Below are 23,777 nucleotides of genomic sequence, written 5' to 3'. Positions count from 1 at the left end.
AAGAGATCATTTTCGTTCCTCTGTGTTAGCTGATGTGAAGCTTACCCTTGTTGCACCATAAAGTGGAATGTAGTCTCCAAAGCTCAAAGCAGTTAGTAACGGAAATGATAATTCTCTTAAATGTAGTATGCTCATTTGCCATTTGCCTGGTACACAATGCTACTCTCTCCCCATCCTCAGCTCTCCAGCTAAGCTCACTAGGAATCCTCAAAAACAGAAATCCACCTTCTAGCTGTGCCAGGCCCAACCTCCAACCCATCATCACCTTGATGGCCAGGCCCGCTGGAGTCAGCTTCTCTGCGTTTCGCTCGCTGAGGCAGTCTTCTCCCATCAAAGAGGTGAGGTGCTGCAGACACTCGGCGTGTCCCTGCGACGCGGCCACATGTAAGAGATTGTTGCCATTTTCGTCGTGAATTTTGTCTAGGTTGTCGGCAGCGAGGTGTGGCTGTAGGGACGGTAAGATTAGACCACTTGAGTCAAGAATCAGAATGAGATGCTGTGGGGGTTTCGCTGCGGGCACTGGGAATAAGAGCTGAGTTTCCAGGAGGTCCGGTGGCCATCCTGGGGATCTGAGAAGTCAAAAATTCCCTACTATTAATGTTAATGACTTTCCATTACAGTTTTTGCTATGCTATCCTTTGGAACCCGAGTCCTCAAGGGACTTACCTTCATGGGAGACATGGCGACAGGGCTTGGTCAGCGAGCTCACAGAGGGGCCAAGATGGCTTTCTAAGCAACTCCAATGACATTTATGGTAATTGGCACATTCCCTCTCTGTCTCCTCTACTCGACTGCTAAGCGCTGACAGCCAGACTGTGTTGTATCCTCTGTTGTAGGTTTGTTGAATGAAGGAACTACTTCTCTCCACCATCTGGTCTCTCTCAAACAACGGAGAACTGGCTTTGATCACAAACTATCTGACAGCTGCCACAACTAGAGCTACCATGGGATTTCTTTCCAGACAACTGCACCCCAAACAAACTCCCGGGGCACCTGGAGGCTATACCTGGCCGTTAGTGTTCTCACCTCTAGTGAAGCTTACTTCTCTGTGTATGACACGGTTGAGAGGGACTGTTGGATGAGTGGAGAAGTGTTCTCATCAGGGAAACATGAAAACGTGGGATGGGCAGAAGAAAAGAATGAACCAGAGAGAAAAAGAGAGGAAGAGCCAAGAGAAATGGAAAAAGCTATTTTCAGGAGAAAAAAATATATTACTTTTTTGGAGGGGGGGAAAGTGTTCAAGCCTATCAGTCTATGACAACAGTCAGATGTGTGACAAGAGACCAGGCACATGGTACTTATCTCTGCACGGCTTTACCCTAAGTGGAATCACACTGCCAAGATGTGATGATTTTCTCGAGTGAGATTTTAATTAACATCATAGTTTCAGCCCAGGCTTGCTACTGTTTGATCCAAGTCTGGAAGCCAGAAAAGAACAATGCAGGCAGATGGAGTGTGATTTCAGTTGAGCTTTCTCTGAGCCGAAGCAGAACAGACTTTTCTTACGTCACATTAACTCTGTGACTCGAGTCTTTGGAAAAGCTTCTTCAGGCTCCCTACACTCGCAGCAATGGAAGTGAGTAAAAACTCCATGGAGGTCAGAGGGCAACTAAGCTCTAGGAGAAGCTTCTATCTGCAAATGCTTTCAAACTTCCTGGTCCAAGTCTTCTGAATAACGATCAGGATGAAACAGAAGACGCTCTGTTCATGTTATCTGGCAGGCCCACCATCAACAAGGAACCGACGTCCCCACAAGTTAACTGAGTGAGAGCACGGGGACCCATTCGAACACGGAAAAGAAGGACATTAAGATTCAAGTGAAAGCAAGGGCTGGACTTTGTTTTGTTTTTGTTTAGATTATGGGTCCTATTCCTGTCAGATTCATGCACAGTTAAAGTGGAATAACACTCTTCCGGCCATTGGTTTTCTCCCTGTATTAACCTCCTAACTTTGCATTTTAAAATTCAGAAGGCACATCCCCTAACTCAAGCTATGAGTAAAGATGAAGCAAGAAAGGAACAAACACTCATCATTCTTTACTCATGAATGGAGCCAATAAAACCGAAGTCTCCAGAAGATGGACTTAGATCACACTTACCAGGAGAGAGATCTGTCCTTCCTTAACAATGTTCAAGATGCTTTTCACTTTTTTCAGATGCTCACTCCTTTCTTCCGGGCCCTGGGAGCTGGTCCAGTTCCCACTCCCGATGGGCTCTTCTAGTTTGGGTTCCGCGGCTGCGGGCTGCAGATGGAAGGCCCTGAGCTGACAGTCTGGCACTGCCTTCTCGCGTTTTCGACCCGGAGCATCACTAAAGGTCTTGTTGAGGAAGTCCTTATTCTGGTTCTCGGGCTCGTACGCGGAGCCACACTTCACCAGTGGGGGTGAGTTCTCAGACTCTTCAGCAGAGAGCTTTTGCTGGTCGCGGACAACGGATGACGCTTTTCTCAGCTGAGGGCTTTTCACGGGCGAAAGGACACAGAACGGGGTCGTGTTGGCTGGAGAGCTCTCAGCACTGCCAGGAGAGCAGGCTTTGCCAGAAAGGCCGTTGATGGTGGTGCACAAACCCAAAATTCTCTTCTCTGGAGTCACCTTGGTGTAAGAGGCAAGCTGTTGGCTGGATTTAATGTAAGGCACATCCAGAATCTCATCCATGTCAAGGTCATAGTGCTCCAGTTCCCCCAGCAAGGTGCTGGGCTCGGTGCTCTTACTTTGGGGACCGCTGTCTCCATCTCCAGGGCTGAGCTCTTCGGGTTGGGGACCTGGGTCGGAATCACCCCCTTTCTGGTACTCCACCTTCTGGTTCTTCTGGTCATCGCTTTCATTGTTCTCCAGAGTCTCTGGCTGGTGCTTCAGCGGGGAAACTCGCTTCACAGGACGGAACTTACTGTACACGTCAGCGATTCCCGTGGGCTTCTGAGTGTTTGTAATGAGGGCCGACACGTTGCAATTCCAGCCGGAGCTCGAAACTGTTTAGAAATATATACAAGAGGAGAGTATTACATTGAAATGCCGAAGGTATCTTGGCCATGCAGGCAGGCGTAGTCCACTCATGTTACGTTCAAAGAAGGCCCCTGCCTGAGGGGAAGACCTCGAGAGAACCTGTATGGTAAACCAAACAGTTCATGCTGACCGCTGGAAAACAGTGAGTGATAAAAGTTATGGCCTATTGGCTCAAAATTAATGAAAATACCAATCATGGAAAAGGCAGACTGCTGAAACAAACAAGCAAACAAAAAAAATCGAGATTTTTAGGCTCATTCCCTGGGTGGGTATACCTCTTTGGAATGATTAGGATACTTGTCACGACCTTAGAAAACAGAAATGGGATGTCGGATCCTCGGTGTTAAATGAACTTCCAAAGTAGTTTGGGGAGAGAAGGGACGTGCACACACACACACACACACACACACACACACACACACATACACATACACACGCATACATAGGTATATGTATATCCCTAAAGCTTAAGAAGTCCCACATAGAAAAGGGGTAAAATACTTAATATTGGGCAAACTGAAACTGTGACCCATTGGGTGACTGTCCCCCACAGATGGTTATCCCAGAGAACCATCATTCAGGGGCATTTCCCGGTGCTCTCTGGAAAATGACACAGCAAGTCATGTATTAACACTTCACAACAAAACATGCAGTGAGATTCAAGGGTGTCCTCCAATGCTGGCAAAGCTAGGAACAACCAGGAGGAGAAGGAGTTGCAAAGGGAGAGAAGGGAGACAGAGATGTGCACGTCGGTGGGCATTTTTCTTTCTGCTCATTTATCTGCAAAGCTTAGATTAATATGGTCTGGTTTGCCTTTGAGAGAGCATTTGGTAGACACAGAGTGTGTGTGAAACAATGCATATGGAAGTTAAAGAGAGCACCATCTCTCCGGGATAACCTCATGGAAGATAACCCTGTGCCTTCTGGCGCAGAAACAACAGTCTCCTCCCTCATGATGATCCTGCTTCCTCTCTGGGACACTCCCCTGACTAGACCACTGACCCGGCTCCCTTGAAAACTTGGGAGACCTCTGATTTATGGCCTCCTCCCCTTCCACTTACACTTACACCATTTCCCTTTCACAGTGGAGGGGAGGTTTTAGCACATGCCCTCCATCTAGGGGCCTCCCATCTCGTTCTCCTCTTCTGGAACAACAACAGATAGGAAGTATTTAATCCCAAAGCATGGTCTTGTGTCCATTCTTTGCTCCTGGACACAACTAAAGAATGAAAGAGAGAGGTGGGGTGAATTCAGGCCTGTCACTTCTAGGACAGTCCTTGGCTACCACAATTCTAGGGGTGAAAGTTCCCCAAATTGAGATCACTGGTCAGTCTTGTTCCTATTGGGAAGTGTTCTAAAAGGATTCAGAGAAAGTTCTGGAAGCAAGCTAAGGAGGTGAGAGTAACTATTCTAGGGGTGAAAGTTCCCCAAATTGAGATCACTGGTCAGTCTTGTTCCTATTGGGAAGTGTTCTAAAAGGATTCAGAGAAAGTTCTGGAAGCAAGCTAAGGAGGTGAGAGGAACTATTCTGAGCCAGAATACTATGTAACTGTGGGTGGATGGGGTCTTACCTCCAAACAGACCATAATTTGGCATGGGGTTTTCCAGAGGGTCTGCACTAAATGGTCTAGTTCCAAGACCTTTAAAATCTACGAAGAGAATCCTATAAGCTGTGGAGGGAGGCCTGGATTCTGTCCAGTAAAGAACAGGTATTAACAAGGAATGTTCCAGAAGGGAAAAAAGGTATCTAGATGCTGCTGCTGAGCGGCTGCTTCTCTTCCCTTTCATTGGCTCTGGTTCTAAGCTGTACACAGTACTTGGCACAAATTAACAAATGCTAGTATTTGAATTTGAATCTCACTTTGTGCAACGCATTAAATCTCCTTGTAAATGCCCAAAGCGCATCCTTCTGAGGGATTTACAGCTTAATATCACAGGGGACAAAAGTCCCGTTAATAAACTCAGAGGAGTGATAATCACCAATGAGAGCTGGGTTTTCTAAAGTTACTTATGAAATGTAAATATGCAAAGGCAAAGACTAATTCCAGTTGGTCCATTATAAATTTAAAAGATTTCCTATCCTTTATAGGTCCATTTTCCCCCCAAAATGTGAAGCTATGAAAAATTGTCTGCCAGAAATTTCTGCCAAGCTTTCCTCTCTTCCTTTCAAGAACACATGGTTACTTGTTTCAAACAGCAGAGAGATAGCGGATGTAAAGTTTATAATGTGTAAATATGCCTTTAATTTTATCCATCAATTTTTCTGAAACGCTTAAAATACAGTGGCCAACATATGTGTGTGTTTATGTGTGTGTGTGTATTTATACACACACATACTCCTTGACATTTCAGAGATATGTACTTTTTATTAGGGATGGTATTTGCTAATATCTTGCCAATAACCTTGATTCCTTTGGAACTTTTAAAAAACGTGCATCTCAGGAGGTAATAAACAATTTTTAAAGTCACATAATTTAGTGGACCAATACAACGAGTGCATTGTACCAATATATTTAGGTATTGTATAAGGTCGTGGGTTCAAAGGGCTACTCTTTTATGTTGGCTTTATTTACATGTGAAATTTTTTCCAAGTGATACAGGGAAATGGATACCATATGTTTCCCAGCTGTTTTGTACTGACAGGAGCCATTAAGAATGCTCTATGGAAATGAATTCTCTCTGAGTCTTATGAAAACACTTCTTTCCACAGATGGGTCTAGAGACTGAAGAAGAAGGGGCATCAACATTAGGCTTGTTGTCCTTCCTCTTCTTCAAACCTCTGATTCTTTTGTAGGCTCAGAGTGAAATCTATGCTTTCTAGTCTGTGTCCTGTTGACCAGGAACAAAAAAATCCCAGTTACATGAAATTGATTGTTCAAGAGGGTCTCATGAGAATGTTCCAACTCGTTACTACGTATACTTATCTGAGAAGGAAGGGCAAATTTATGTTACGTGTACGACAAAACTTGAGATTATTTCTCCTGAGCTGGGAAAATGAGCATTTTAAGTACAACATAGGAAAAGGGGCTACTAACGATTGACAAGGTTTTAATTTCCAATTTTATGAGGCTACCCCGAATTTCATTTATATTGTTGTTCTACACCAACACCATCATCAATTTCTAAAAACACATGAAAACAAAGTTCAGATTATGCTTTACTATGGAGATTTTGGATTTCTGGAAATCATGAACAAAGGCCTCCTATGTTTAGCTTTAAATCCCTGAAAATTTTACCCATTCTCTTATTAGATCTTTACAAGCTTTATGAGAACAGGGTCTTTGTCTAATTTATCTCTCTACCCCTCAAAGCACTCAGTAAATTGCTTTATAGAATGAGTTTTTGGTGGGATGGATTCATTTCTAATACCTAACGAAAGTAAACGTGTCCAGTGTACCTTGAACTTGTCTACCTGCTTATGTTACAAATTTTCTGAAATGGTCATTAAGTAAATTCAAGTGTTTTTGAGGCTGACTGATAGGCCACTGGGGTCTCTTCCAAACTCCCTGGCATTGGGACTATCTCTGAGCTCCAACAGGGTGGTTTCCAGTGGCCTGCTTGCTGACTTTCCCCACTCTGCTGTATCCTCAGCAAACATTTAATGTGAGCCTAGGATGGGTGCATAGTTATCCCAGGCAGCACGTTCCAAAGCAGGGATCTTAGCGCTCTCATCCCTTATTTGCTCCCTCCCTTCCCCCTACTCATCAAGTACACATACTCTACTACTATCTCTTCTTTGTAAACTTGGCCTGGGTCATGTGACCACACATGCAGTCTCCCAAACAATCCCACTGGGGAGCATCACCCGCCCTTCTCTTTCCTTGACCTGCATCGCTCTTCCGTCCGGGCACCAACTCCTGCTGTGGCCCGATCACAAATTTTTCTCAAATCTGCTCCCTCTTTTTCATCCTATTATACTGACTGGACCACACGGGAATCCTTGCACATCCTCTACAAAGTTCTAGCTACTTCTCTGGTCTCCTTTTCTTGTCCTGAGTTATCACTCTCCATGTAGGTCTGATTTCATCACTTCTTAGCTCTGAATCCTCAGGTAGCCCAGTATGGCCTATGACATGTCCCCCTACGTGGTATGCATATCCCTGCAGTATCGAACATGGTACACAGGAACCATGCTGAACACTCTTGACTTAGAGAGTACAGGAGCCATGTGTTGTTCCACTCTATTTCTTCCCCCTTACTCATTCGAGGAGTCTCAGTTTAGTGCTACAGTGAATTTAACTCCTCTCCTAAACCTACCATCTCCCTTTAAAATGATGAAAATATAAGCCTCAGGCTCAGAGACTTTGAGAAGCAAAGAGTTAACAGAAATGTTTTATTTTATTTTTTTAAAGATTTTATTTATTTATTTGACAGATAGAGATCACAAGTAGGGAGAGAGGCAGGCAGAGAGAGAGAGAGGAGGAAGCAGGCTCCCTGCCAAGCAGAGAGCCCAATGCGGGGCTCGATCCCAGGACCCTGGGATCATGACCTGAGCGAAACACAGAGGCTTTAACCCACTGAGCCACCCAGGCGCCCCAGAAATGTTTTATTTTAATCACATTCATTTTTTCTTTTTTTTTCTTTTCTCCATATTTGTTTTATTTATTTATTTCTTATTTTTTATAAACATAATCACATTCATTTTAATGGTGACCTTGAACTGACTGCAAGTGATCTTGGTTTTCTCTTTTTCTTTTTTTTTTTTTTAAGATTTTATTTATTTCAGAGAGAGAGCATGCACACAACTGGGGTAAGGGGAAGAGGGAGAAGCAGAGTCCCCATTGTGCAGGGAGTCCAACCTGGGGCCCAATCCCAGGACTCCAGGATCCTGACCTGAGCTGAAGGCAGACGCTTAACCGACTGAGCCACCCAGGCACCGGTGACATTGATTTTCTATTTACAATACTGGTGTGAAGTTTCTTTTGAAAACAGGTGTGTGTTGAAGTAAGACATTTGAGGAAAATGTTAAATAACAGTACAAGTAGTTTACAAGGAGAGCAAAAATAACATAAGGCGGCTTTGGATATAACACATATTGTGGAAATAATACTTAAATTACTAAGGTTTGGGAAACTGTCATTCAGGATAGTAACTAAATTCCTCAGCATAAGATGCAGATTTTTCTTTTTACAGGCATACCTCAGAGATCTTGCAGGTTCAATTCCAAACCGCTATGATAAGGGGAAAATCTCAATAAAGCAAGTCAAATGAATCTTCTGGCATCCCAGGGTGTATAGAAGTTATGTCCATGTTATTAAGTGTGTAATTGCATTAGATCCAAAAAAACAACATACATACCTTAGCTAAAAATACTGTATTACTGAAAAATGCTAACCATCATCTGACCTTTTAGAGAGTCATCATCTTTTGGCCGATGGAGGGTCTTGCCTTGATGCAGATGGTTGCTGACCCATCACGGTGGTGGGTGCTGGGGTGGCCTTGGCAATTTCTTAAAGTAATACAATGATGACATTTGCTACATCAATAGATTCACTAAGAGTTCCTCGGTAGCATGTGATGTTGTTTGACAGCATTTACCCAACAGTTGAATTTCTTTCAAGTTTGGACACAGTCCTCTCAAACCCTGCCACTGTTGCAGCAACCAAGTTTATGTCCTGTTCTAAATCATTTGTTGTCCTTTCAGCAATCTTTACAGCACCTTCCTTAGGAGTAGATTCATCTTTGCACATCCATAAGAAGCCACTTATCACCCATTCAAATTTTATCATGAGATGGCAGCAATTCAATCACATCTTCAGGCTCTACTTCCAAGTCTAATTCTCTTCTATTTCCACCACATCTGCAATGACTTCCTCCACTGAAGTCTTGAACCCCTCAAGCTCATCCATGAGAGTGGAATCAACCTCTTCCAAACTTTTGTGAATGTTGGTATTTGTACTTCTTCTCATGAATTACAGATATGCTTTATTTATCTAGAATGGTGACTCCTTTCCACAAGGTTTTCAACTTACTTTGCCCAGAACCATCAGAGCAATCACTATCCATGGCAGCTCTAGCCTTCCAAAATGTGTTTCTTTAATACTAGACTTGAAAGGCAATATGACTCCTTGATCCATGGGCTACCGAATGAATGTTGTGTTAGCAGGCATGAAAACAACGTTGTCATCATCTATCTCCATCAGAGCTCTTGGGTGACCAGGTATATGGTCAATGAGCAGTGATATTTTGAAAGAAAAAAATTTTTGTTTTCCTGATTGGTAGAGCTTAACTTAAAATATTCAGTAAACCATGCTGTAAACAGATGTGCTGTCCTCTGGGTTTTGTTGTTCCATTCTCAGGGCACAGGCAGAGAACATTTAGCATAATTCTTAAGGGCCCTAGGATCTTCAGAATGGCAAATGAGCACTGGCTTCAACTTAAAATTTCGAGCTACAGGAGCTCCTAATAGGAGAGTCACCTGTCCCTTGAAGCCAGAACCTGATTTCTCCTCCCTAGTTATAAAAGTCCTAGACAGCACGTTCTTCTGACAGAGGGCTGTTTCATCTACACTGAAAATCTGTTGTCTGGTGGAGCCATCCTCATGAATGGTCTTAGCTAGATCTTTTGGAGAACTTGCTGTAGCTTCTACATCAGCATAAGCTGCTTCCCCCTTCCCCACTTTCTGTTACAAAAACAGCTTCTTTCCTTAAGTTTCAAAAACCAACATCTACTAGCTTCCAACTTTTCTTCTGCAACTTCCTCACCTCTCTCGGCCTCCACAGAATTGAAGAAAGTTAAGAGACTGCTCTCCATGAGGCGTTGGCTCCAGGCAACTTTGTGCCTGCTTTGATCTTCTAATGGGACTTCTAAACTAAGACTCTCTCCATATCAGCAATAAGACTGCTTTGCTTTCTTATCATTCGTGTGTTCACTGGAGCAGCGCTTTTAATTTCCTTTAAGAATTTTTCTTTTGCCTTCACAACCTGACTGTTGGGTGCAAGAGGCCTCGCTTTCAGCCTGTCCTGGCTTTGAATCATGCCTTTTCACTAAATGTAATCATTTCTAGCTTTTGATCTAAAGTAGAGACGTGCAACTCTTCTTTCACTTGAAGCCTGCGAGGTCCTTGTAGGATCACTGACTGGCCTAATTTCAATACTGGGGAGTCTCAGGGAACAGAGAGGCCCGAGGAGAGGGAGATGGAAAATGGCTGGTTGGTGGAGTAGTCAGTACACACACAACCTTTATCGATTAAATTTGCCATCTGATATGGGTGTGGTTCATGGGCTCCAAAACAATTACAAGAGCAACAGCAAAGATCATGGATCATCGATCATCCTCATGCACATAGTAAGAATGAAAAAAAATTTAAAAATTGTGAGAATGACCAAAATGTGACAGAGACATGAAGTGAGCAAATGCTGTTGGGAAAATGGTGCAGAGAGACTTGTTTGATCGCATTGCCACAAACCTTCAATTTGTAAAAAAGAAAATAAATCAATAAAAATGCAATATTTGAAAGGCATGAGGAAAATGAAGTGCAATAAAAAGGAGGCATGCCTGTGTTTATTTTCTAATTTATCTTCTCATCGAAGCACCCACCATCCCACATTACTAATTTCTCCCCGCACCCTCCATTGCTAAACTCCCCATTTCCGGACACACCACGTTCTTCTTTCAATGCTCCTGCCTTTGGGCAAGATCCCCCTCTTCTGACAATGCCCTGACTGCTTTCTCTGCCCGAGATGAGGCTCATCTGAGGAGATTCCCCTTAGGGGTTACCCCCATGATGCACTTTGCCTGACTCTCCCAGGAAACCCTTATTCCCTGCTTCTCAGTGCCCTGAGATATACTTGCCCGTACCTAGAGTTAGATATTTTTGAAGCTCTTTTGCAACTCTTCACACCTGCATCTATCTCACCGTCTATCTTGAGAGTTCCTCTAAGGCAAAGACTGCTCATGAATCTCCTTATGTTTCCAATCAGCCATCTGTCTGGCCTAGCTAGCATCTCACAGATATGGGGGCCCAGTGACTTATCTTTTAATGAATGAATGAATGAAGGGAGGAGGGTGGAAGGAAAGGAAGAAAAGAATATGCTAAAGATGTAAAGTACAGTCCACAGATACGAGCTATCTTGTAACAATGAGTCACCCTTACCACATTAGGGGCACATCGTGTTGACTATTTCAAAGGCAGAGTTAGCAACATATCGAAGACAGTCAGACATTTCGAAGATGTACTGCATATGGAAATATTTTCATATGTTTCCTACAATAGGTTCCAGGCCTTGATTTCTTCATGTGTAAAATAAAAGGGTTAGACTATATGATTGCTAAGACCTGATCCATCTCTAAATTTCTATGACTATATGGAATGTCTACAAATAACAGGGCTCTTTCTTCTAAGTGACTCACTATGAAACACTATAATTCTTCTGGATCCATGTCTTTCAACAGATCCTTACAAATTTATAATTATGAGGCTAAGCTGATTGCTGACACAGAACAACTCGTTGGCTCTTGGGACTGATAAATTAGTATTTTCTTAGGAAGATAATGTACAGTTTGCTATTCCATCAGTGGATCCAATTTTCAAGAACGAACGTCAATGCTGGCTCCCCAGATGCCTATTTATTTTACTTCTAAATATGGACTTATGTGTCCCTATTAGAAAATTAGCTTTAGACATCAAGAAGAGAAAAAAAAGGGGTATGTCTTTAGGATAAAATAGTGTTTCCCTACAATTTACTGTCAAAGTTAAATGAATTCTATTTTCCAAGAGAAACAAAATGGTCAGTTTTACCTGTAATTGCCTCAAAATGTACATTAACCACACACGCCACATCTATAGTTGTCAAAGTCCAGGCACCTTCAAGGATATACCTGTTAAGTTCTCCAACATTCCATTTGCTTCTATTTTTACACCGAAGAGAAGGACATTATAAAAGACTGGGAGTGGAAGCGTTAGGCATGAGTTTCCTTAAGCCACTGTAAACTTAAATCTGCAGCGGGCTCACTTCTTGCAAACACCTCAGGCTCTGGAAGGAATGGTGACGGGTGACTCATACCACCTCATGACTATAGGAAGAAGAGTGTGGATGACCTGCTGGGTGATCTTCTGGTCCATCCTGGGAGACTAGAGTGTAACCTGATCCAAAACAAAGGATTGCGTTAACTCTGGATTTGGAGAATTGTGTAGGACCATGATGTTTCTTCTGTGTGAAGAAAGCCTGTTTCTGGAACTTTCCCACGTTACTGCTGGTTCCTCTCTTTCATTGACACCATGAACCCTTTACTGGGGGTATTATAAGTCTGAAGAGGGAAAACAGAGCTCTTTCTTTCTCATTATAAAAATAGCAACGAATGATCTATTCACATTAAGACATTAAATACTATTGGGAAGGAATTGCTGGTTTGGTTCTCAAGTTCTGACTTTAAGTGGCTGTTGGTATCAAACAGCTGTTGAAAGTGTCAGATTCACGTTTCATTATTTCCAGCTCTGCCCAGAAGTGTCCAGACTTGCTCATGTAACTTTGTGCCCTATCTGTACCCATTTCTTCCTTCTGTGAAAACTCCAAATCATCCTCAAGCCCTTACCACACTAGACAGAAAAGATACTTCACCAAAGAGGCACATTCTCTCATGAAATCAGACTCAATATTTTGACAACTTTAAACCTCTGAGCTTCGAAAGCACAGTTTACGTAGAAGAGCAATTGGTGGGTCTGAAGAAAGTCCATGGTTTCAGTCATTCTGTCATCTAAAAAGTATGCTGACCTTCACTTTGCCATTAACCAAACCCCTTGAGTGCATTAAGCCTCGTATTCACTCCAGACCCCTGTTCCAGGCTCCTTCTTTTCTTTCTCTCCCTGCTGTGCTGAACTGTAGGGAGAGACACATAGGATGAGAGACACAGAAGAGGCTCATCAAACTAAGCACTGAAACAGGGGACAGCTTGCTCTGGGTGCTATCTGCAAAGTGTTAGAGGAAGCTCGGTGTGCCTTCTGGAAAGCGCAGACACACACTTACCAGTTTTAACTGAAGGTGGCGATGTTTTACAGGACTGATCTACCGCCAAGGACAAAGAACACCAAGTTACTGGTCTTCCGGAAGGGAGAGAAGTGGAGGCAGATGGAGGACGGGTGGGGGTGGGAAAATCCCTCCTCTCTACACTCTACTCCCCATCTCTCTATTCTCCATCTCCAACCGCTGACTCCCCCAGGGCCCGAGGATTTGATTTCTAAATACAGAGCTAGGTATTTCCATTAGAAATAGAGCTTCAGACCCAAGAAAAAGAACGAGAAGAGGGTATGTCTTCAGGTTATGAGCAGAGTATTCTCTCCGGTTTTCTGGCTAAAAGTGAAATGAGTTCTGTTTTCCATGAGAAGCAAAGTGGTCAGTCTGTGAAACATGGTCTCCTTTTTGAGAGGAAAGCAGTGTAAGGTCTGGAGGGGAGGAGAAAGAGGAGTAAGTCCCAGAGTTGGCTGTAGCTTTCTCTTCTCTTGACAGTTCTCCTGGGGTCTGTACACAAGAGCTCCCACCTGGACCCCAGGTTATAGTTAGGAGGCCTCTGAGAGAAAGAGCAGGTACAGCCAAACAAATGCAGAGTGCAGACAGAGGCTTTTCCCAGGATAAATGAGTGGCAGAGTTCCTTTCTTCTGTCTCCCGGGGCAGCTTGGTATACACTTCACAAGCACTACTATAAACAATGAAAAAAAAAACCTTCCGTGTATTTTACGAATTTCTCAAAAACGGTATTCTTTAATTGGAATGTTCCTAAAATTCCCTCCCTCTAGCGTTTTGTTTTTTTTTTTATTTTGTTATGTTAGTTACCATACAATACATCATTAGTTTTTGATGCAGTGCTCTGTGATTTGTTGCTTGTGTGTAGTATTTTTAAATTGCTAATATCATGTATTTGTGTAAGGCTTTTCTAAGTTTCTGAGTATAAGGCCAAGGGTACGGTTTCGTTAGAGGTTTGGGCAACGACTCTGCAGGATGGATGAACAGTTCTTCCTTATTCTCACTTGAAATAAATGAGAACTCTGGGAATTTTAAGTATGATGTCGCAAATTGCAGAGCGTGCCTGCCACACTCTTCCACCGACACCAAGGTTCCCCGACTCCGGCTTGCTTTCCCAAACAGGGCATAATGGCCTTATCAAAACTACAATTATTCCTCAAACATGCAGTTCATTTTTTCTTTTTAAGATTTTATTCATTTGAGAGAGAGAGAGAAAGTGTGCAAGCACAAGCCAGGGAGGGGAGAGGGAGAGTCAGACTCCCTGCTGAGCAGGGAGCGGGGATGATGTGGGGCTTGATCCCAGGGCCCTGGGATCATGAAGGCAGATGCTTTCCAACTGAGTCACCTGTATTTTCTCTATTTGGGTCACATATAGGTAATGGAATCTAAGAAACCAGTGGCAAAACCTGATTGAGCTCATTTCGGATTTCTGTGGCCCTAAATCCCAAAGCCTGCTCCCTGCCTTGGTTTTGGTAAGCACTTAACTGAGAAGCTTCTGGATGGGAGCAAAGTTAGGCAAATGGTATTCCTTAACAATTTTTCTTAGAAACAGTTGAGTGGAAGAATTTCCCTATGTTGTTTATCGTTAATGGTATTAGCCTAAATTTAGGGTCATCTTATCACTGAGAATTTGTTCTTTCAGCTGCCAATTCTTTCAACTGGTGAAATGTGGCAATCTCGCATGTGAGCAAGATAAGAATATAACAAAGCTCGGTCACAAGCGCTGAATTGACAGAATGCTGAAATACTCTTCTGCAGTCCATTTATTCAACACCTATTAGCATATGGTTCTGGGGGTGCCGAGGGGAATGAAATAGACATAATCCCTGTCCTCATGAGGGAACCAGACAGTAAAACAAGCATACAGATGAATGAGGAATCACAAAACGCAGAGCATTTCGCAGGGTCCTGGAAGAGAGCAGCTGAGAAGTCTCATCGCGGAGGTGACATTTAAGCTGAGACCAGGGAACGAGAAGCCAACTACGTGAAGATCTGAGGGAAAACACAAGAGATGAGATCATTTTTTTTTTTTAAGATTTTATTTATTTATTTGACAGAGAGAGAGATCACAAGTAGGCAGAGAGGCAGGCAGAGAGAGAGGAGGAAGCAGGCTCCCTGCGGAGCAGAGAGCCTGATGCGGGGCTCGATCCCAGGACCCTGAGATCATGACCTGAGCCGAAGGCAGCGGCTTAATCCACTGAGCCACCCAGGCGCCCCGAGATGAGATCATTTTGTGGAGATCTGGGTAGAAGGAAGCACATTTTTGAATGCCTAAAGCAGAAAAAAATCTGGCAGGTTCTATCGCTCTTACCTCTAGAGCACAGTGAGCCAGAGAGAAAGCTGTCAAAGATGTGGTTGGGGAAAGTTGTCACAGGCCAACTCATTTGGGGGTTTCCTGGCCACAATGAAGAATTTTAACAGAAATAGAGGGTCTGGGGGAATTTCACAGAGAAGTGAAAGGATCCGCTTTGCATTTTAAAATACATCCTTCTGGCCACTCTGTGGGAAACAGGGTGTGCAAGGGTTGGTGGTGAAGAAATGGGTGGGACTGGTTCATGCCATTAACCCCAATGAAACATATAGGTGGCCTGTCCTAACCAGTGGCTGAGAAGATGGAGAAAAGAGGACAGATGGGCACATATTTTGAGCACAGATCACTGAGGAGCTGGTGATAGGCTGAAGGGGAGTGTGAGGGAGAGGGAGAATTCCCGCTGCAGTCACTGAGTATCAGTACACTGAATGCCCAGGACTGAGGGAGCGTCTGAGGAGGAACAAGTCAGGGAACGGGATTCAAGGATCCTCTTTAGAATTCCATGAGACATCCAACATAGACACGCAGCTGGCGCGTAAGGAGGCAACTAAGCCCAGACAAGCAGCAGCGGCGTGTAGGTGACACGTGAGGCCGGGACAGTGGAGGAGCGCCCCACCCACAGAGACTTGGAGACCAAGAAGAGAGAGGGTCCTATTGAATTCAGAAGCCCCACTTGGGCTTTAAAGTCCACTTGGGTATTTAAAGTCCAAGTAAAGGAGGAGGAGGACTCGCAAAGGAGATAAGGAGATGTCAGAGCGTTGGGAGAAACATGAGGGGATAGGTGGTATCACAAAGCCAAGAGAGGAGAATGCTTCCAGAAAGGAGTGGCCAAGAGAGAGAAGAGTCTCCATGTCGGCAGATGTGGCACCGCGGAAGTCGTGGCCTTCCCTAGGGAGGCGGAGGTCGTTTGGAGATACTTCAAGTGAAGGAGGGGGGAGGGCAGTGATGGGGGTTCCCCTAACTCTTTATAGCAGGTTGGCTGTATTGGAAGGGGGTAGAGGGGGTGGGGAAAGGAAGGAACAGGGAACCAGGATGGGAGTCACCAGAGGAGGTACGGTTTGATTGCTTTTTTTTTTTTTAAAGAGAGAGAGTGAGCACACATGGAGGGGCGGCAGGTTGGGCGGGGAGGGGCAGAGGGAGAGGGAGGGAAAGAATCTTAAGCAGGTTCCACACTCAGTGCAGAGCCCTATGTGGGGTTTGAATTCATGACCCTGAGATCACAACCAGAGCTGAAATCAAGAGTCTGATGCTTAACTGAGCCACCCAGGCGCTCCCTGTTTGTTTGCTTATTAAGACAAGAGATGATCAGAGAGTGCTTGTTTGATGAGGGTAATGACCCCATAGAGAGAAAGATACCGATGGTACAGATAAAAGAGGAAACCTGAAGGATCAAGGTATCACGTCAAATGAAAAGAAGCAAACAATCAGCTGGCTCATATCTCAATTATGATACGAAAGCCAAAGGAGGGAGGCATTCTTTTGCCTTTTCACACCTTCATTTGCGCATCCAGCCCTCAGATCTATACAAGGCTCCAGCGTCAGGGGCTGGGGATTCCATAATAAACAAGAGATTACACTTAGTCTACTAGAGAAAACTTGTATCGAGCTAACATCATACTGTTAATAATTCTTTGAAACACAGATATTAATAGTTAACAATTCTTTAAAATGCAGAGCTGGGAAATCATAGAGTAAGTTGGGAGAGCAGCGCTAACTAAATTCATCTAGGCTCAAACTGTCCCCAATGGGAGCCACTAGACACCTGTGGCTATTAAGCAGTTAAAATGTGGCTGGCTGGTAGTCCACGTTCAAATAACAGTTTTGATGTGTTGGGTTAAATTAAAGATATTAAATTAATCTCATTGGTTTATAGTTTTAAAATGTGGTTCTTAGGGGAAAAAAAATTCAATTAGGTCAGTGGCTTGCATTATATTTCTGTTGGAACATGGTGGTCTAAGGAGTCTGGTAAAGGGGCTGAGGAGGTGAAGTGGAAGAAGGAAATGTCATGGGAAAAAGCAGCGCACTGTAACACCTGAAGAAGGTTCCCTGATGCCGCAGACGGACAGTGGGAGGAGAGGGGCATGTGAAGAAGCTTGCTGAACCAGGAGGAGATCACGCAGGGCCCTGAAGACCACAGGACAGAGTTTCCCATTGTATGTCTTGAGAACCAGCCTGGGGAACTACTGCTTGGTTTTGAGTGTGGAGTGACACTCGTCACGGACACCAGATGAGCACCGGGTGTCCTAAGTCTGTGCTCCTCAATCTTGAATATGCACCATTCACTTGGAGAGCTTATTACAAAATGCACGTTCTGCTCCGGGGGGTCTGAGAGTCTGTCTTTCTGACAAGCTGCCAGGTGATGCTGATGGGGCTGGCTCTAGCCCCGAGACACACTGTGAGGTGCCCCCCGAAGGGTCTGGACTTTTGTAGTTGACTCGGGTTTCTCTTTTCTTCCTTTTTCTTTTTTTTAAAAATGATTTTATTTATTTATTTGACAGAGAGAGCCCAAGTAGGCAGAGCAGCAGGCAGAGGGAGAGGGAGAAGCAGGCTCCCTGCTGAGCAGGGAGCCCGATGCAGGGCTCGATCCCTGGACTCTGGGATCATGATCTGAGCTGAAGGCAGAGGCTTAACTGATGGAACCACCCAGGCGTCCCTAGAATTTTTCTATGACTTCAGTTTCTTTTAAGACTTTTATTTTTTTAAGGGAAGAGTTAAGGCAAAGGAGGTATGCGGACAAAGAGGGCTCATTTTCTTTTTTTTTAAAGATTTTATTTCTCAGAGAGAGAAAATGAGCACAAGAAGGGGGAGCAACAGGCAGAGGGAGAAGACTCCCCACTGAACAGTGCAGAGCTCGACCCCAGGACTGTGATCATGACCAGAGCTGAAGGCAGGCTCTTAACCAACTGAGCAATCCAGGCATCCCAAAGAGGGCTCATTTTTAAATGAGAAGATGGAGCACATTTAATTTTGGGAGACGAAGGAAAAAGAATATATTTCCAGCAAGAAGTGGGATGCTCTCAGAGATGCTATAGAGCTCCGAACCGAGTATCACTGCCCCCACACCCTTAACACACACTCACACTCTTGCCTTGGATTGGGAAGACGAGACTGGGAAACCACTCTCCCTTATGACAGGAATGACTCTGGAGGCCACACAAGGTACAAGGGACTTTGGTTCTGTATCACATCTTCCCTGTCCCTTAGCTTCAATCTTTGCCTTCCCGCCTAAATGATTATCTTACCTCCCTGCTTCAGAATTTTTATCCTTCTTTCCTGCAGAGACTCTTGAAGTCACTTCTACTAAGATTTCTGTATTAATTTTGAGGGTGCCAAACAGGTTTCTCAGAGCCCAACAAAAATAAACTAAATCGGGGAGAGGAGACTGGGTCCCCTTCTCCTAAGTTTCCTCTCCCTTTCATATTGTCTCATTTCTTTCTTAATTCCACAATGCTAGTAAGGTTTTAGAACACCAGGGAGTGTTGGCGCTTGTGGGTCTGGCTAAGGAAAGACAAGAACTGTGCAGATGAAGAGAGAGGAAGGGCCAAGGGTGCAATGTTCTGAAGCCCTGCTCCTTCGAGCCCCTTTCGTTGTTAAACACGACTGAAGTTTCACTTTTAACTTTTCTATCGTCCCCTGCTCCTGTCTTGCCTCACACTGACTTATACCCTTTCTCTCGGAAACATAAGCTAAATGTTAATGGATTAAAGGCAGAGGTGGTCTCTCCCTCTGGACTGATGGGGCACGTGTACTTTCCCAGGTATGTTCTGGGCTTCATGCGACACGATGTCCACGCGTCTTGGGTAGCAGCTGAAAAAAAGCAGCAGATAACCCTTTCCCGGCATGAGGATTGCAACCGTACAATGCTAGGAAGAAACAGAGTTACATTTAGTTCTGGTGGCAGCATCAGCTGGAGTTTTCGATTTTCACTTTTTATAATGGATTGTTATCACCTTGACAAGTAAGATTTTGCTAAAGAGAGAGAAAAGTAAGTGTTTCGCTTGGTAACATTCTCATCTAGAGGTTTTGCTGTATGTGCATTGTTGCCGTGGTTAGAGAAACAGATTTCATCATGGGTGTTCGATTCTTCGTAGTCCTGGGTTGATGCGTTCGTTTTGTTGTTGTTGTTGTTGTTTGTTTTTTTAATTGAGATCTTAGAAAATGTGTTTCCCTATTCTTTGGAGTCCATTTGACAATATATCACGTGAGCTGGAGTTACCAGCAGGCTTCTCGTTTAAACTGCCCCACCGACGTCTGCTTGCAAGCTTTTAGCATTAAACCTTAATAAAATCGAAAATAGGGGGTTTACATATTTAGCATCATCAGCTATGTTACAGAAGGGTCAAGGGGATAAATTTCACGTCAATTTACTATTTTTGGTGCTGGCTGAAATCCTTGAACATCTTGGAGAAACCACATATTTTCAAGGGTTCAGAGTTTGTCACAAAATCTGCACTCTGAGGGGCTAAAATTAGAGCCAATCTGCAACGCTTTTACATCGACAACCAAAATGTATTTTACCACATAGATATCAGATACTAAGTTTAAAAAAGAATGGCTCTCCTTTTCTCCCTGTCACGCAAATTATGGTCCATATTATGTGGGTATTAAAATTCTTCTCAAACCCAACCCGGGGCCATTTATTGCTGTTCTATAACTGAGTTTTCTCTCCTCAGTGCGTCTTGTTCTTGGAGGCAGAGCTGCATTAGTATCTATCTGCATTCTTTCATGAGAAAATTATCCAATGGGCTTAGCAGATACGTATTTCGAAAGAATCACAAGACCCTTAAAGCACTGAATTGAAACGAATGCGTATCTGAATGTCCAATTAATTAGAGAAAACTCGAAGTCAATGAAACTGAATATGTCTGATTTGAAGACCATATGTTGGCCTATTTTAGCCCTTATTTGGCAAAGACCGTAGGGCAGAGTTAACACTCCCTGCCTTGCTCTGGCCCTTCCTCCTACTCGAGCAGCAGGGATTAAGCAGAGAATACGTGCAAACGTTCCACAAATCACTTCCTTGGAGAGTGCAAGTTTTTCACACATAACTTCCTTGCTGCTAATCCTTGATTCACACTAGTAGCCACACGTGGCTCCTCGGGCGACAGTTACTCAGTTGGTTCAACTCCACAGGGCTCTGGAATCAACACAGCTGGTTTAGAAGACTTGCCAGCTGCAGAACTGTGGACAGATTATTGATCTTCTAGGAGTCTTGGTTTCCTCATCAATAAATTGGGGTTACTCATGGTCCTCCCTCAGAGGATCATTCTGAGGACAAAGAAGCTGTATACAGAGGACCAGAAGAACACCTAAGAGAGAATTAGGAAGTCTCAAGACAGGCCAAGTTTATTCTCAAGGATCCAATTTCTACCTCTTCGCCTCCCTCTTGCCTTGTTGTTGTCTCTGCAATAACTTCACCGTCTTTTCAAAACTTCTCTCACAAACATGTGAAGTTCAGTCATAGTGTCATGGGTAGAGGACAGTTTAAACTATTGCTTCTGTCAGAGGAAAGTGCAGATTTCACTAGGGGTCCAAGTCTTCAGGTAGAGGAAGGACACCTCTAGGGCACACTCATATGCATGGGACAGTTAATGGAAGAGAATGGAATGTTGCCCCAGGCTTCTGACAACACTGCCATTTGCCTTTCTCAGACCCCACCATGACATGACCCAGGGTCTAGGGATGAAGGGGGTGAGCTCTGGGCTGGATGTCTCACAGAGGGGCTTCCAAGGCCACCAACAGGCTCCTCTGACATTCCTGCTCCTCTCAGGACACTTGAGAAACAAGCAGGTAGGCCAGGCATGAGCACTGTCTCTGGAACATACTTGGGAAGGCAGGGCATGTAGGTGGGGAGTCCTGGAGGCTGAAGAGCAGGGTTGGCAGGTTCTCCTCAGACCACGTGGGGAGCAACCACTGGGTTCAGTTCTGAGGGCTCCACTCTAAGGAGGGTGCTGGTGATCTGCAGTCATCCACGAGAGAGCAAGAAGGAAGAACAGGATAGACTTAAAACCATGGAGGGAAATTTTAACCTGGAGAAGACAAGACCAAGGGTGACTGCCATCTTTAAACACTTAGTGGCACCTTGTCGAGAAGGGGTTGCTGTTCTCCATGGATCCAAGAAGAACCAGGGACAGGGATGGTAATTTGAGGGACATTGATTTTGACTGAATGAAGATACTAGCATTTGTGGACGGCTTGCCTCATGATACTGTGAACTCTCTGTCACCGGAGCCATGATGTATAAGCAGGATAATAAGGATCCTCGTTGAAGATCCAAAGGATTATGGACTAAGTGCTTATTATTATTATTTTTTGCCTTTTAAAAAAACTTATTTGGAAATAATTTTTTCATTTGTAAATAAACATATGAAGGTGTTAAAATATATAACTGGCACAAAGAACACCTGTATACATTTTAACCTTATTCATCATTTTTCAGCATTTTATCCATTTGCTTTATTATTTGTACCTTCACATGCTCTCTCTCTCTCCAATTCGATGATTTTGGGGTCCCTTCTTCTGTTGAGAGTTATGATTCTACATACTGAGGCTTTCTTCCAAGTAGTATTTTAGAAAATCTGACATCCTGCTGGTGGTGCCTCTCATGGCACTTAGCACAAGACCCACGTCTGCGCACATGATCATTGGGGCCATACAGAGTCTGACCCTGACCATCTCCCAGCTCTCATCTTCATTTTGAGCACCCTGCTGCAGACTGGTTTTCTTTTTCTTCCTCATACATGTTAAGCTCATTCCTGGCTCAGGGTCTTTGCACTAGTTCCTCTGCCTTCAATGATCTTCCCTTGTTTCAACTGGCTGGGTCCTGCTAACACTCCCAAGACCCCCACAAGTGCCCCCCTCCAACTCCTACAAGTTACTCTATCACGTCGCTTCGAGTCACCTCTTCATTTCACTGGGTGAAATGATCTGGTTTATGTATTCGTTTGCTTGTCTTTTGTTCGTCACTCCCTAGAATATAAATGTCACAAGAACGGGGACCTTGTCGGTGTCTTATTTGTTACTACGTCCTGAGTGCCTTTGACAGCAAAATATTCAGTTATCGGCTGAATGAATAAATAAAAGAACAAACGGGCCCGAGAAATCTGATCAAGGGCTTGTTAATGCAAGGATGGATGGTAGCATTTGACAACCTACACAAAACAGAAATTGCTTTAACAAACTTGAGAACGATAAAGAGCCTTCATCTGGTGGCATATATTCTAAGCGACAGGACTTTGGGGAATGTTTCCCCAGCAGGTGCCCTTGTTCCAAGAGAAGATGTGGACTACTCTTCTCAGAGGCCAGCGGGCCTTCTGCTGCCACCAGTTTGAAAAGATTACTGAGAAGATGGAAATTGGCAAGCCGTCCCAGAGTAAGCTCCTCCTGGTGGTGGACACGGGAAGACTAGAGAGGTGCAAAGGGTGTTTCTAGAGCTCGATGCTCTTGGAATGAATCAAGAATGGCTCAATTCTTTCAGAAACTAGTTGTGAAAAATCTTTACTATGTTGAGATTTCTTTTAAGGGAGCTCACAGATAACCTACAGTGCTACTATGGAGAGATGGATTTTTCTATGTGTTCTTTTTCTATGATCATTCTGGTTCTGATAGAAAGTGGTCTGACAGCCTCCAAATTAGGTCTACATGTGATTCCATTGAAGGTGTGTATGTGATTCCATTAAGAGGCCCGAGTCTTGCCCATAGACATCCATTTCCTGTCAGGTCTAATTATTGCCAATGACCTTGAGCACTGGGTCTTTGCTCTGGGTGAAGTTTAAAGGCTTCTGAACTTGAAACTGATATCCTTCTCAACCAGAGAAGAAATGTCCAATTTCACCTATTGTGCAAGCAGTGAGAAATCACATGACCTGGAGAAAATGGGATGGACCCGTCCCAGGAAAAATTATTTTTGAAAACTTGGGTTAATTCACTTACCTCGATAAGCAAGAATAGCTACTGAACAGAGAAGGGAAATTCATCCCTTAATCAATAAGGGAAAATGCTGATTTTTAAAGTTTTAAAAGGATAATCTCCTAAAATTAAATGAATGTCACTAAGTCAAGCTATGTCAGGGTACTTATGTGTAAGGATAGAGAACCCACTCCAGGATGGACCTGCTGCAGTGTGAATCCCAGCTCCGCAATTTAACTGCCGTGTGACTCTAGGCAAGATACTTGACTTCTCTGTTCTGCATCTCCGTTTGCCCACCTATAACATAAACATCTTAAGTACTCAGCTCTTCACAGCATTTTTGGATTAATTAAGTTAACGTGTTTGAAGGGCTTATAACAGAACCTCCCACAATGAGCACGATGCAAGTGGTTGCTATTATTTCTTCTCTCTTACTCCCACCTCTAGTTAAAGAAGAAAATCCTACATCTACAAAGTAACTTCAGATACATCACCTAATCTCATCCTAATGGTGCCTGGTAACATTGGCAGAACAAGCTTCTTCTTTATTTTGTAGACAACCACTCTCAAGCTCTAGGTTGTATAGCTGATAACTGAC

The 23,777-nt window shown here is 43.8% G+C and overlaps 1 protein-coding gene across 3 annotated transcripts in view; it reads right to left on the bottom strand.

Annotated features, from left to right (window-relative positions):
* LOC123937897 (synuclein alpha interacting protein) overlaps positions 1-23,777 on the bottom strand; it is a 148,025-nt gene that overhangs the window by 33,858 nt on the left and 90,390 nt on the right. For all 3 annotated transcript variants that reach the window (XM_045998703.1, XM_045998705.1, XM_045998704.1), the window contains exons 4-5: positions 2,099-2,967; positions 266-445 (exon numbers count right to left, since the gene is read on the bottom strand). In XM_045998703.1, coding sequence (XP_045854659.1) covers positions 266-445; positions 2,099-2,967 — 1,049 coding nt within the window. The remainder of the gene's footprint in view (positions 1-265; positions 446-2,098; positions 2,968-23,777) is intronic.

This window comes from Meles meles, chromosome 3, assembly GCF_922984935.1.
Source record: "Meles meles chromosome 3, mMelMel3.1 paternal haplotype, whole genome shotgun sequence".
Classification (NCBI taxonomy): Eukaryota; Metazoa; Chordata; class Mammalia; order Carnivora; family Mustelidae; genus Meles; species Meles meles.
Note: the sequence above shows the minus strand (reverse complement) of the source record. Positions and strands in the feature narration are given on the sequence as shown.